Source organism: Hyperoodon ampullatus (genome assembly GCF_949752795.1).
Source record: "Hyperoodon ampullatus genome assembly, chromosome: 16".
NCBI lineage: Eukaryota > Metazoa > Chordata > Mammalia > Artiodactyla > Ziphiidae > Hyperoodon > Hyperoodon ampullatus.
The window spans coordinates 13147350-13163256 of NC_136929.1; the positions used below are offsets into that span (position 1 = coordinate 13147350).

The 15907-nt window shown below is 40.8% G+C and overlaps 1 protein-coding gene across 11 annotated transcripts in view; it reads right to left on the reverse strand.

Annotated features, from left to right (window-relative positions):
- MBNL2 (muscleblind like splicing regulator 2) overlaps positions 1–15907 on the reverse strand; it is a gene marked incomplete at both ends in the record, with an annotated part of 99188 nt that overhangs the window by 40435 nt on the left and 42846 nt on the right. For 9 of the 11 annotated variants that reach the window (XM_079721726.1, XM_079721735.1, XM_079721734.1 and 6 more), the window contains 2 exons: positions 2388–2588; positions 10757–10921. In XM_079721726.1, coding sequence (XP_079577852.1) covers positions 2388–2588; positions 10757–10921 — 366 coding nt within the window. The remainder of the gene's footprint in view (positions 1–2387; positions 2589–10756; positions 10922–15907) is intronic. The other 2 variants (XM_079721727.1, XM_079721733.1) reach the window with 1 other exon arrangement.

A 15907-nucleotide genomic window follows, 5' to 3' on the forward strand; every position in this document is an offset into this window, starting at 1 on the left:
AAAACTTTCATTTAAGTCACAATATTATTATTTCTGACAGCACAGAAAGAAGGTAAAAATACAAAATAAAACGGAGAGAAATACGGGAAGAGATAAAGGGAAAGAAGTAAAAGGAGGGAAGTAGAATAGAGTTTGAAGTGTGATGTATGGTTTCTTTTTTTTTTTATTCCTTAATCCTTAATTATCCTGAAATCTCAAGTAACTGCGCAATGCTCCATCCTCTGAGAATTCTTGTGGATCAGGAGTTTACTGTTTAAAGAAAATTTTCTTTGGAATTTAAAGAGTATTCTTAACCTTGCCCTAAATACCGATAACGTCAAGTAACACAAATAACATATATACATAATACTTATATTTATAAATATCATTATCAGGGAAGAATTACTAGTAAAATTGTAAGTTATTTTCTTCTCAGGCTCCACATCCAAAGTTGATGTGCTTAAGCGGTGGTTCACATCTTTATCATTAGTGACATTACAGGAAGGGTCACTGACATGACATTCAAGCCTTTAGAGAGTCAAAAGTACTTGGGAAATACAGTTTCACTGACCAGTGACCAAGCGAGTTTAAAGGGTAAACAGATAAATCACAAAATTATTCATTGTTTCCTTCTACTTTGGATATTATCCAACATTCCATCTTTAGCTCATAAAATGTACAAAATAAAAATTACTAAACTGTTCCCACAGATTCTGAGTATGCCTCCCTCTGTAAGTGGAATGACTCCAGGCTAAGACTGCATTGGGGTGTAGAGTAGCCATCAGGCATTTACCAAGGGGCTCTGTGTGCAGCTGACTTCATTCCTGGTTTGAAATGAATTGCAAGCTGCTTTGCTAAAGTCCTCGTGAATCAGTTTTACATATGTCTTTGTCTACCAATCCTGTTGGGAACGACAACTTGTTCCCAACTCAGCTGATTTAATTTGTTTTCTAAACCACACAGTCACGTACTGAACACGAAACCTTCATGGGTCCACCAAGTGGAGCCCCAAACACTTTTCCAGTCCCATGAAAGGTCTGTTCAATATTCACAGGGTTAGTCTTGATCAAAACAGTAGCGATGGGAGTTTTTTGTCTTTTCATTTGGGGATCTATATACTCCAGATGGAAGCTGATATTAGGCGACATTTTATCATTTTCAATATTTATTGTGCAAATATTTAAACAAATGCACATTGAAAGAACATTGTCAAATGATCCAAGGCAAAGCACAGTGTACATCCTAACCATACATATATATCACCTAACAACTAACTGGTGGTTGAATGAAAGGAACTCTTTGAAAAATCTATCAGACTCTTTACACACCCATATAAAATGCTCTATTAAATGTCATAGGATACAGTAGTTAAGATAAATGGATGAATGCCCTAACTGATTAAAGAGAAATTTTACCTAGTAAAGTACAGGTGAGTTGGTTTGACTCATGACTTAAGAATTATGTTTTATAAATATATGAATTTTTTAACTTTTTATTTTATATTGGAGTATAGTTGATTAACAATGTTGTGACAGTTTCAGGTGTACAGCAAAGTGATTCAGTTATACATACACATGTATCTATTCTTTTTCAAATTCTTTCCCCATTTAGGTTGTTATATAATATTGAGCAGAGTTCCCTGTGCTCTGCAGTAGGTCCTTGTTGGTTATCCATTTTAAATATAGCAGGGCGTACCTCTCAATCCCAAACTCCCTAACTATCCCTTCCCCCCACCCTTCCCCCACCCAGTAACCATAAGTTTGTTTTCTAAGTCTGTGTTTTCTTGACTTTTGTAGATCACTTGAATTTAAGTTAAAGAAAATATCTCAAATCAATAATTAGATTTTCCCAGGCTCCAGTTCCCCCTGTTTACCTGTACATAACTGGGGCTGATATCCTGGAACATGCTAGAGCAGCCATACTAGTTCTTCAAATACTGAAATATGATCATACCACTTGGTCAGTAGTCATAGTCCTACGTCCTCCCACCCCTGTCCCTGAGCGTCTCCCTTGTCCTGGCTGCTGGCCTCCTAACCTGCCCGTTACCAGACCTTTCCAGGATCCAGCAAAGGTTCATGCCTGGCACAGCTGGAGCCCTTGGGAGCCATCTTCGTGGCCTGCATAGTGATTGATTCAATGTTCCATTGGTTGTTACATATTTTGCCCCTGAACACACATTCCACACAACAGATTTTTTGTTTGTATTAAACGTATTCTTTTCCCACAGACTAATTTCCTTTATACTTGACCTTAAATTCAAACAATAGAATTATGAATGCATGGCTTTTAGGTGAATGTGTGTGCATGGCTGTTTTACAAGACTGAATTAATATCTTACAAGCATTCACTTACATAGAGGTATAGTTCTACCACAAATGCATCTCAAACCACAAATATAATTGAAGTACCTCCAGTTTGTCAGTCCTGAGAAGTTTCTGAGTTGCAGTTGAGCCCGGGACAGTGACAGGTGGACTTCCGGGAACAATAACAGGTGTGGTGGGTAGAATTTCCGTTGGGACTAACCCAACTCCAGGGGTTACCGGTGCTAGGTAAGGAGCAAAACTAATCGCCGTATTTGTCCCTATTGCGGGACCTACAGGAAAAGTGGGCTGTTAAAGGAAGATAACACAAGACAAAGGTTCCTTTAGAATAAAACTTTAAAAAATCACCAGCAAGTGTCATTTGAGCAAAATTCATTCATTGCATACAAGACTCTTTGTGTTAGTTGCATAGATCAATGCTGAACTGTGAAAATTCGTTAAGCTTCTCTGTTTTTTGCTTAATAAAAATGAAGTCCATACAGATCCTCCCCTCCCCAAACCACACAAACACGTGGGAGAACGTGATAGAAACCGAACTACAGGGACCAGGTTAAACTTTTATCCCCATGAAAGTGTTCTCAAGAAAAGGATAATTTCACTCTAATTGCTCATCATTCCAAACTACTGAGTGTTACAACAAGAAGGCAGTAAAACTTAGGGAATGCTGACTCATAGTCTTTGATTTCTCCTACGTGTCTCTCAAAGGGAGAGGAAGAAAGAAAAACCCTTGACTATAGACTGATTTTCAGACTGACCAAGTTTATACACTCTCAAAAAGTGGGGATTATTTGGTATTTTATTTTGTTCAGATTTACCAGTATGTTTCCATATTCTATCACTAGCATATATAACCCCAAAATTCATAGGCAGCTTACGTCTAGACCTGCTATTTCTTGCTCTAGCTCAACTATGTCTAGATCCAATCTTCCTTTCCTGAAAGGTTGGACAGAAGGGCTTGAACTTTTCCATTGGCCATTAAAAGCTGCTTTGGGGGCTTCCCTGGTGGTGCAGTGGTTGAGAGTCCGCCTGCCGATGCAGGGGACACGGGTTCGTGCCCCGGTCCGGGAAGATCCCACATGCCATGGAGCGGCTAGGCCCGTGAGCCATGGCCGCTGGGCCTGCACGTCCGGAGCCTGTGCTCCGCAGCGGGAGAGGCCACAACAGTGAGAGGCCCGTGTACCGCAAAAAAAAAAAAAAAGTGGCTTTGGTTTCCTAGGTCACAAAATCAACGCAGCAGTGATGAAGGCATAGAGGTCCTTACTAAACTTCTCTATCACTGTACGCTTTGTCCAGGGATAAGAAGAAATATATTAGAGGGTTGACGGGATGATTGTTTTCAAAAGCTTCACCTGAAAATATGCCTTTCAGAAAGGAAATAATGCACATTTAAGAGAACAACAAACTTGGCTTCACTTTTAAAGAGCCAATGTTAAAAATGTACATTTAAGAGAACAACAAACTTTTGCTTCACTTTCAAAGAACTGATGTTAAAAACTTAAGATGCTAAAGATTTTTCTTAGAATAAACTTTGCACTGAATTGGATCTGAAGAGTTTTTGTTTGTTTTGTTTTTAGTTATTGGATGACTTTTACCCTATTTATTTTTAGGATATTTTAGGTATTTGCAATCCCATGTTAATGCAATTTTCTCATATTGAACTATGTGGTTGGCCATGTCATGCTACTTCTCTATTTGTACATTATGGGTAACATTCTTGTTGTCTATTTATAGCTCTGAGTTGTTGAACATATGGGAAAAATAATAATCTGTGTGTATTAAGTTTTTTGTTGACAGCAATAATGGAAAAATATCTTTTACAAACGATGATGTTAGAAAGCAGTGAATTATTGATAGTTTGTGCGGGGAGTTCTTGGAGAGGCTGAAAGGCTTCACTGAAGTGGCTGGTCGGGGGAGGGACGGAAGAGGTGATTCTAATGGTCTTAGAGGGCTGCTGCTGCACTCTCACAAGGGGCTCTTAGATCTTTATGGCTCTGACATAAACTTCACTTTGGGGGAAAGTTGCTTCATGAAGTCTTAACATGGGAAATTGATGGCAGTTAGGATTTTTTTTCTTCCTTGACTTTCTACAGAGTTTTATACATGAATGTTTTCCATTTTCAACCTATTTGAGTCATAATTATAGAACGTTGTGGTTTTCAGTAACTGTAGCTTTTATAATTTAGTACTGTTGAAAAGAAGCCAAGTGATTTAAATGGTATAAGGGCTCTATAATGTTAGGATTTAAGAAAATCAATTCTGAAAGGTCATAAATCACAACAGATCAGTGATTCAAAGAACCAGCTATATCAGAAATGCCTGAGGGGAATTTCATAAATAGAGATATCACAAATTCTGACTCAATATGTCTGGGCAGGGTCCTTGAGATTTGCATTAAAAAAAAACTTACTACATGATCTGATGTGGAGCCCAGTTTGGGGACAACTGTCATAGATGAGGAGTGAAAATAAATATTAGGAAAAACCAGTACTAGTGGTGTCATTTAATCTAGAGGCTAATGATCGAAGTAAACATTTAGAAACTAGAGCTCTCCCCACATCTCCATTTTTGACTTTCTGTTGAAGTAAATTCCCAACCTCCTTCCCTTTTAGATAACTTGAAGCCCAGGTCAGTGTAGGGACACACATTCAGGTTGTACCTTGACTGTCAATGGGCTGTCAGAACCTCAAAACCCATTTCCCAAAACCTTTTTGGATATCAACAAATCTCTCGCCATTAGCCAAGTTTTGTTCCTTGTTCATCTAATTTAATGGTCAAAAATGAATGTTGCAGTTTGTTTTATTGATGTTAGCTGTACTATAGGTCACAGAGAGTATTATTTAAAAGTAAAAACACAAATATTAGACAAAGGGAGACAGGAATTCGAAATCCTGAGCTCGGCCAGTTATTAATCTTTACCCTGGGCAGGAAATCAACCTCTCTGAACTTTAGTTTTCTCATCTGCAGAAGGGAAGTAAAACTACTCAGCTTAAAGACTTTGGCTGAGCAAGGTGTTCGTTCTTTCTTAGAATACTTCACACGGTTGGAACGCAAGAAATAGCAGCTATCATTAGTAGTGTAAAAATCAGTATTAATAAAGGTTTTTTCCCCCAAATTGTCCATTGATTCTATAACAGGAATGTAGTCAGGATAGCAATATAATACTAGAGGTATAAAATCTTACTAAATGATAGAAAATATCTTCTTTATTTTGAAATATAGGTTGGGAAAGTATATATTTTCTTTCATGTGAAAGTTAAAAGTTCATAAGCTTTATGAAGATAGATTCAATTAGATATTTTCTCTTTTTTTTATCTAGAGTGTTTTTTTGTTGAAGTTGAATAGTAAAAAAAATACAGTTATGGTAATTTTCAGAGATGGGCACTATATTATTTATTATTATTATCATTGACAGTAATACCTTACATCTGTGAAAGGTTCGGCTGTTTTCAAAGCATTCTCACACACGGTGTCTTCTTTAATCTTCTCAGTACTCGCGAGAAGCAAGCGTGGCAGCGAGAACTGCACAGTCTTCAGGTGAAAGCAATTTAGAGTAGAGACCACGTGGATTCCCCAAGGTCAGCGCTGCCCAGGCAGAGTCAAGGCAAACTACCCAGGACCCCTGGCTCCCGGTCTGGGGCTGTTTTTACTCCTTTTCACTTACTAGATCTCGTTGGTCATTTCTTAAAACAGAAGAGGGAACAAAACCACGAGTTGCCCTTACAGACATAAGCATACAGAGTGAGCGTTGGCGGGGAGCCATGTCCCACAGTCAGCCAGGGCCTCCCGCAGGCAGGAGGTTAGGGCTGCTCTGAACAGCTGCCTGGAAAAGTGGGTCTCAGACCCTGGATTCAAATTAAGGTCTCCAGGTGGAGTTGAGGCTGGTGTCTGAACTTGAGTCTGAGTTGGTAGCTAAGAGAAGGGCAGGTGAATCTGCTCCTGGAAGGCCACGAGCTGGGGCTTGGGAGAAGCGGCCCTGCGGTTCCCGCAGGAGGGCTGTTGTCAGGTGGTCTGAGACGAGATCCATCTGGTCCTCCTCATCTCTCAGCACTAGCTGCAGTGAGAGAGGCCAGAGGACAAGAGCTGCAGAGAGTCTTCGGGAAGAAAATCGTGTCCGAAATGCCGGTCTTGCCGTCTTCGCTCTGGGCTTCACCCCACCTGCCTGAGTTTCTCACTCTCCACTCTTCCTTCTCAGTACCTTACAGCAGTGGGTCTGGGTTCAAAGATCACACACTCACATGTGCACACGTGCTCTTTGATATTTTGTAGTGGCGAGGAAGGATCAGGGCTGGGGAGGAATGACTAAGTGACCCGAGGTATTTTATGGCTCTAAAATGTAGTCAATTGACTTTTTAAAACAAGAGCCTGAGAGCTCATACATTTAGAAAGCTCTGACTTCAAAGGGTAGGTATTTGGCACTCAAACTGAAAGGCCTAAAACATGGCATCTCTTAAGCCTTCTCCCTTTACTCCTGGAAGCACCTCTGGAGCACAGAATACTCAACGCTAGACCTCACCCCCAAGGAGTGGATTGCATAGGCTCTTGAATCCCTGTCCTACTAAAGGCTACCCGCCTGCTGCTTTATCTTGAGTGTACGTGGGAAGGTTGTGTGGGAGGTGAGGGGTTGGGGGCAGTGTGCTGGGAAGGGAAGGGAAGGAAGAATTGCTGTTACACTCTGTTAGGAATTGGAGAAAGAAAAACTGCTAGGAGGAATAAGGTGAAGGAGACTTTTGAAATGTAATGAATTTGAGACAGAAGAGGAAAGAATAGATTGCATTTTCATTCATTCAGTAAATATTCATTGGTGGTACAGACATGGTGCCAGAACACCGTGTCTACATTTACTGAACTTAAACCCTAATGGGGAAGGACAAAGAAATAAAATGACAATTCATTTTTATGGATAAGCAGAAATGAGGAGGCCTCACTGGTAATGACAGAGATTGGTGGTGGGTCGCAGGGGATAGAGTTGGCGTCCTTATGAATAAGATGAAGTTAAAACGTGAAGAGTGGTAGGAAACTTCCAGCAAAAGCAAAGGCCTTGAGGCAAACAAGAGCTCTGTGTGTTCACAGAACTGAAAGTTTGGTTTGGTCTCAGTGGATAAAGGAAGAGTGGCCCAGAATGAGTTGGTGAGCTGGGAAGGGACCTGATCACAGATGACACTATAGATCAAGTCAAGGTTACATGTTTAGGCTTTGTCTCCAGTGAAATGGGAAAGCATTGAAGGGTTGTAAGAAAGGGAGTGATATGATGCCTTTATGTGTTTAAAAGAGTCCTCCGGTTGCTGTGTGCAGGATACATTGGAATAAAGCAAGAGTGGAACTTGAGAGATCAGGAGGGAACAGCTTACAAAGTATTTTGAAATACTTGATGGCGGCTCACACGAGGGTGCTGGGAGAAGAAGTAGATGGACTTGAAGGCACATATGACAGGATTTGCTGATGAACTGGATGTGAGAGGATCTGCTTGGTTTTGGTTTGAAACTGCTGGTTGCACATACTGAGATGGAAGTGTAGTAGAATAAAAAAATGGGTCTTGAACATGTCAAGTTCCTGTGAGAAATCTGAAGGTGAGTCCAGTAGGAAGCTGGATACCTGAACCTGGGACTCAGAGGAGAGGTTTGGACTGGGAACGTGCATTTGGGAGTTCTCAGCCTGTAGATGATTCAGAGCCACAAAAATGGATGAGACCATGAAGGAGAGGGTAAATGAAAGAGGGGTCCAGCACTGGGAACATCAATGTATAGCAGCCTCAACATATAATAGAGGAAAAGAATGGGCAATGGAGACAGAGGAGGAAGGAACGATCAGAGAGCGAGGGGTGCTCCACAAAGGAGAGATGGATTGCATGTCACTAAGAGGTCGAAAGAGTACAATAAAAGCAGAAGTGCCCATTGGTTTAGCAACATGGAGGTCACTGGTGAGAGATGTCAGCGGATGGGTTCAGGGGAGATGGGAGATAAAGGGAGTGGAAAAAATATGCATTTCTCTTTAGAGAAGTTTACCTAAGAAGGAAACCTAAAAATGGAGGGATACTGGCTACTTTATGTTTATCAATTTCTTTGTCTTAAGCAATTTCTGCATGTATTAGTTTCCCGTGGCTGGTCTAACAAATTCCCACAAACCTGGTGGCTTAAACAACATGCATTTATTCTTTCATAGTTCTGGAGGCCGTAAGTCTGAAATCAGTTTCACTGGGCCGAAGTCAAGGCTTTGGCAAGATCATATTCCCTCTGGAAGCTCTAGGGATGAACCCATTCTTTGTCTCTTCCATTTTCTGGTGGCTGCTGGCATCCCTTGGTTAGTGGCCACATCACTCCAGTCTCTGCCTGTATGGGCACATTGCCTTTCTCCTCTTCCGTATGTGTGTCAACTCTCCCTCTGTCTCTCTTCTAAGGATGCTTGTGATTGCATTTAATCCAGGAGAATTTCCCCATCTCAAGATGCCTAGCTTAATCACATCTGCAAAGACCCTATTTCCTTGTAGGGTGACATTTACATTTCCAGGTACCTTTGAGGGCCCTTATTTGGCCTACTACCTTGTATTAGGTCACTAATTTATTCCTGAGACTCTGAAGTGATTTGTTTGTAGAGTTAATGATTTTTAAGTTTATTACATTTTTTGTTCTAATTTTTCTTGCGATTTAAAAACCTCTATTAAAATACTTAAATGTAATATTCCTTCTTCATAGAGTAATCTGATTATTGTCTTCTAATTAATATATGAGACAATACATAAACATAACTTTCAAAGAAAATTCAACTAATAGTTTATAACAGGAATGGAATTTTCTTATTACCATTGCCATTATTGGGTACCAGGGTCAATCCTTACAAATTCTAAGTAAACAAGAAGTGAATGATTAAAACGATATAATGCACTGTTGCTATGTTGACCTAGGTGGTTCTAAGTTTATTCCCATAGACGTCATTTAATATGTATAATTAAATTATTTTAGCATTTAGGTAATTTAATAAAATAATTTATATGTGTGTATCAGTAAAGAGAACCATAAATTATACAGGTGAATGGTTTTAAGTAGATCCACTTAAACGCCTGTATTTGGTGTTAAATGTGTGTTCAGAACTCTACCTGTGTTGTCCTTACATCTAGGATAACTCCTTCTCATCCTTTAGGCTGTACTTATTTGGGACTTCCTCCAAGCAGCCTTTCCTGCCTCATCCAAAATCATAATTCCCTGGGCCTGAATCTTATGTTGCCTTTTCCTTGAGTCTGTCTACACCCACAAGACTGTAGCTGATTTATTTTGGAGTCCCTGCACCTGCACTTTTTTTTTTTTTTTTTTTTTTTTACTCCGAGCAGAGCTGGTTCCTGGCTACTTTGTGCCACTATTCTTGGGCAGAAACCTGGAGACAAGCAGAATTGACAACAATCTGCCCAGATTCTCTCCCCTCTTCCTGGACCAACCCTACCTTCCCCATCTCATCTCATGGACGCACAACAAGAAAATGTAACTCCCTGGTAGCTATCCCTTTTCATTTAGCAGCTTTCAATGACATAGAATTTTCATACAATAAAGACTGATTTTTAAACAATCATCTCTTGTGTATGTACCTCTTTTTTAAAAAAGAGCAAATTTCACTCACTTCACTGGCTTTGTTTTTTAAAAAATTAGCTTGTTTTTGACAAAAAATTTACAAGTGCAAACAAAATTCACTAAAGCCAAAAAATGCACTCCTCTCCCTCAGGGCCTCATTCTTAGAGCAATTTCCAGACCTTTAAGGAAGTACTTTCAAACACTGTGAAATCACTGTGAAATATGACACAGTACATATTCGTAGACTGAACTCCCTGGGCGTTTAATCCTGTGGGCCTTGTCTCAGCTCCTGCACCCTTTGCAGGCCTCTGAGACGGGAGGCGTGGGTGGCTCAGGCAGCCCTCCTTCAGGCCTCTGCCAGGCTCCAGGGGGAGCAGACTGCAGAAAGCGCCCTGGTCAAGATGTCTGAGGTCCAGGCTCAGCTCCACAACTGATTAGCTGCAGGACATTGGGTAAATCCGCTAACTTCTGTGGTTTCATTTTCCCCTTCCTTAAAATGATACCATTGAACTAAATAATCTATCTGTTGCATTGCTAATAATGTTTTAGGCATCAGAATCTCTTCTTTGCATAGATCATCAATTCATACTCTAAATGAGAGCGTAGAACTATTGCCCTTCTAAGATGGTTCAAATATGGAGGTTACTGGTGAGAAAGAGCTGGAGTGACACAGATTTCCCAGATATTGATTAGAAATTGTCTTTGCCTACAGTTTCTACATGCGTTTTTCCATTTAAATAATATAAAAAACCCTGTTTTCAGCATCTAGTTAGCTTCAAAGCTATTTGCCTTAATGGTAGCCAAAGAGACAAAGTAGGGGGACACCATTTTAGGTCAATGTGGCCTTGCTGGTACCAACACTTTAATCATCAAGCCCATCATGAGATGCAATGTACTCACCACTGGATGAAGTGGGGTTCCTGGAAACATAAATTGCATCTGCTGGGCAAGCATTGCTGCTGCAGTTTTTTGCTGGATCAAATTGTTCCTCCCGTTAATTTCGAGTTGAGTTTTTAAATGTGTTGGAGGGTGAAGATACTTGCAGTTCTCTCTTGAACAACGGCCCTGGAAGAAAGAGTTTGGGTCTTAGGACTGTCATAAGTAGCTTTCAACTCTGTTGTCAACCATTTCACAATCATTCCTTATATACGAAGGTGTGTATCTGTGTGTGCACACATGCGTGCACATGTATGTTGGAACATACAAGGGGTGAATCAGGCATTCGATGATTATCAGCCTTGCTCAGACCTGTTGAACAGAGAAGCGTCCTGAAATGTTGTTGTTTTTAGTGGATTCTAACTCTGACAAAAGACCCTAAGGAAACGTGCTGCTGAGAGTAAAGTCGGACCCTTCTAGGCAGTGTGGAAGGCCATCAGAGGAGCATATTTATTGTGACTTATCAAAAGGAAGCTTTGAACTTGCTAAATGTTGGTTTGTGCTGGAGTGATGACAAAATGTGAATAATTATGCGCCACATTTGTGCAGCGGGGAAAGTAATCAGAAGGTCTTGAAATGTGTGCTCCAGGGTGGCTGAAGACACCCCTAAATCGAATGATTGAAGAAGAGGCAGTGGTAGAATAGGAGCGGACATTTCTTAGTAACTGATGCACAGGTGAAATTTCCAGGCATGAACTCAGATAATCACCTGCAACGGAGCAGTTTGCTATAATACATGAAAGCTGCAGCCCATGTCCCTGCCCCAATCCCGTGACAGTTGTATAAAATTAAATGTCACAATATGAGGTAGTGAAGAGTGTTTACAGCTAAAGTAACATCGGGATGTTAAAGTTGGCAAAGTGAAAAAAAAAATTAATTAGGTGACAGGTGTGCCTAAAACCAGTCTTGAAGAGTAATCACAAATGGTAGTGTTTATACTGAATTCCCAAGTTTTCAAAACTACCAATTGAGAGAATCATGTTGATGTGTGAATTATGCGATTTCTGGAGAAAGAATAACGAACTGTGTTAACCAGTATGGAGACTGTCATTCCCTAAAGAATTAGTCTTATTTGCAACCAAGAAAAGAGAATATGGGTTTGTTTACCAAATATAAAAGTAATTTTAAAAAGCAAGCTGGGTGGATCTGGGCAAACACATTTGTTTATAGTCATCCTAATTCTAAACATCTGGAGTTCGCACGCTGCCCCCTGCTCGTTTCAGCTGCACTTGTGGTGGCGCAGGCTCCCTCCCAAATGTCAGCCTCCTACACTGCCGCGGAGAAGGGCAGACAGGGGACCTGGGCTCAGCCTGGCGCTCTGCACTCATCAACCTGCGTTAGGAGCATGAGAGGCTGCGCCGCCCTCTGTAGGCAGGACACAGAGGCGGGCACCGGGGACCCCAGAAGGAATCGGTCACGTTTCTGCTAAAGTTATTCTGTAACGATGGGCAAGGTCAGCATGTCTCCTTAGGCTCAAGTTCATATTGTTGATGTTTCATTCAGCATCCTAAGGGAGGAAACAGACATCTTGGGTCAAGTACTGGAAGGTCCACTGTTAAAATCCTGGCAAACTGGACCCACAATTTAAAATAATCCACTTTGTTGTACACCTGAAACTAACACAACATTGTTAATCAACTGTACTCTAATATGAAATAAAAAGTTAAAAAAAATAATCCAAGTCAAAGCAGTCTAGAAATCTCTTTCTCTCTCCATCTACTTCTGTCTACAGATTTTTAAGGTAAAGTTTTTTTTTTTTTTTTTTTTTTTTTTTTTGCGGTACGTGGGCCTCTCACTGTTGTGGCCTCTCCCGCCACGGAGCACAGGCTCCAGACGCGCAGGCCCAGCGGCCATGGCTCACGGGCCCAGCCGCTCCGCGGCATGTGGGATCTTCCCAGACCAGGGCACAAACCCATGTCCCCTGCATTGGCAGGCGGACTCCCAACCACTGCGCCACCAGGGAAGCCCTAAGGTAAAGTTTTAATCCTAACTTTACTTTGCTCATTGTTTTGTGATGTCCTAGGGTCCCTCCAGCCCTACCAACCTGCTTCAGGCATGTCTTATTTTTACTTCTCTTTCTGTCTTCCCTTGACAATTGCCCAAGTCTCTGGATTTTCTAAAATAAAATGTCCAAGAAAGCATTCAGATTGGGCCAGCTCCTAGAGCACAGGAGTGTGACCAGTCTCTGGACTGGCTGCCTTATGTCAGGTGTCCAAATACATTCTTATCATCTATTGTGGGAGGTGGTCACGGGACGTGGCTACTGCCCGTCATCAGGGGTGGAGGAGAATTGAACAGAGTGACATTTCTTGTGTAGAGGATAAGTCTCCCCAGGCTTCTCTCTGGCAAGCTCAATTCAAACTCTCTTCAAACACAGTCAGTTCACTTGGAAGATGACACCCAGAAAGGCTCATGTATACAGGGTACACGTATGGGCCTATGTGTACAAATGTACAAAGGGCCTCATGCAGGGATTTGGGAAAGCAGAGTTCCATAGAATGGAGTTGGAATTTGTGAGACATCCACGCTTCTACCAGTTTGGCTATTATATTTTACTCGTTCATATAATTGTCAATTTGATCATTAGTCTTCTAATGTAATGCTTTGTAGCTTCAGGTAAAAATTTCGATTAGGCTAGAAAAATATGTTTTTTTTGTTAATGCTGTCATCTCTTGATACAACTGGGACTCTTAAGGAACTACATAAACTATTTTCAGCCAATGGAACATGATTGACAACATCGAATTAGTAATTTATTGATGGAACCTTCTTTTCCATGAGAATTAATACAATTTCCTACTGTTCTTACTTACACACTTGGAGTGAGGTATATTATTGATTACCCATGTACCAGACAATTTATACATGGTTATCTCATTTTCTCCTTATAACAGCTGTAATGATCCCTATTTTACAAAACAACAAATGTACTCAGAAAGATCAAGAAACTTTCCAAAGTTTATATAATTGGTAAGTGGTAGGGCTGGATTTTAAATCTAGGTTTATCTGACTCAATTACCTTACTGTACTAACCTATTTATTAGCAACAGTTAAAATCCAGGGAGGCTAAAAATCTAGCATTCTCCTTCATAGAATAATAGGCTACTTAACACAATTTAAAATATAATAGAATATATATGAGGATTTGGGAGTGGAAAAAGATCATTTGCCTGGGTCTGTCTGTCGGAAGGGGGTCAGAGGCGTGGTTAGGCTCACAGGCTCTGGAGGCAGATGCCTGGGCACATAAGTTGGCTCTGCTTTTTCCTACCTTTGTAACTTCGAGCAAATTACTTGAATTTCTTGTATATTGGTGTTTTCATCTATACAATGAAAATAATTATTGTGTTTTCCTCTAAAGGCTGTTGTAGGATTAGATGAGCTAATACAGGCACAAGGTGTAGAGAATGCCTGGCACGTAGTAAGCACTGGGGAAGTGTTGTCAGCATTACCAAAGAAAGGAAAGATATTCGTATGTCATTTTCTTTACAGTAAATGCAGGATTACAGATTTAGTTATGTTTTGATTGGCTTTTTGTTTCTTCTCTAGAGTAGCTTTTCATTTCAAAACATGATAAAAGCAATCAGTACTTAATTATACTTATTCAAATATCTTATATTTAAAATTATTTTCAAGTCTACAGGATATTTCTGCAAGTATCCATATTTGAGGGGAGAGCCCTGGAACATAGTTCAGTCTAGCATCAATATTTTGAAGGGTGTTGCAGCACAGATGTATGAGGCATACAAATTCAAAGCCTGGGAAACTCTAGGCAGCAGAATTTTAGTAAGGGATACTATAGGACTGTAAAATCCTAAAGGAAAAGTTACTGTCAAAATATAACTATTTGACACAGTAAACAATCGGTAAGGAAGTTTTTGTTAAAGCGTAAGATCTGTCAGGATACACATCATCGCACAAAAACTGTTGATTATCAAAGCAAGTTGTCATAACCCGACGGGAGAGGGCATTGAGCAGAGATGTAAAGCATCTTTGTATACCATTGTGAAACAAAACAAAAGTGTCAAAAATAGCGTCTCCCAATTTTAGTCCAAGAAATGAAGATGAAAATGTCTTGGGAAAGTCTTCCTGTGGCTGCTAGGATTGTTTTTTTTTGTTTGTTTGTTTTAACTCTTCCTCCCTTGGTTAAACACTGTTTCCGAGAGATAAGAGAGGTAGGGTCCAGCCCCTGGAGAAGGGGACTGGCACAGCTTCTGTGGGATGGAGTGGGAGGGCACCATTCCAGAGTCTTTGTGAAGAATCTTCTAGAACTGGAACATGGGAGCCCTGGAGGAGTCTAGGCAGATGGTCCCACACCAGGGTCTAATGTGGAGATTGCAGCCCTCAGGGGCTCCGCCCACTCCGGGTGGGATGCAGCAGGTTTAGAAACGACAGGTGGTGTGGATCACACTCACCATTGTTCTTGGTCTATTTCCAGGCTAGGGTCTCATTCCTTCCTTCATTCAACAAATATTTATTGAGACCTTGCTGTGTACCAGGCCTTGTGCTAAGTGCTAGTTAACTAAAGGTGAGTAAACACAAGATCTGCTGCCTCCCTGCCTGAAGCCTGCAATCAGGTGGTGAAGACGGATTATTAGCCAAACAGTGACACAGATAAATGTATAATTACAAACTGTGGTCCCTGTTCTGGAGGAGAAGGCTGAGGGAGGATGGTGGGAGAGGGTCAGAATCGAGACTGGTGGCAAAGGAGGGCTCTGAAGAAGTGACATATTTAAACTGAGACCTGAAGGATGAGAAGGAACTTGGCAAGAGAGTGAGTGAGGGCTAAAGTGTGTGTGTGTGTGTGTGTGTGTGTGTGTATTTGTGTGTTGAGGGGGAGAATATAAAATGAGGACAAAAGGAAGAGGACGTGCTAGGAGAACGTACCATCTGGGGGCCTTCTTGAACTTTCTCAAGGCTGGAATACGGAAGGGGGTGTGGGTTGCAGTGGGGGGATGACAAGAGATAAAACGGGAAGAAGTTGACTAGAACCAGATAACAAAGAACTTTGGGAGTCAAGTTAAGGGCTATGAACTTCATTGCCACTGAAATTTTTTTTTTTTTAATGTCTCTCTCTCTCTCTGTTTGTTGCTTTTTTTAAAAAATTTTATTTATTTA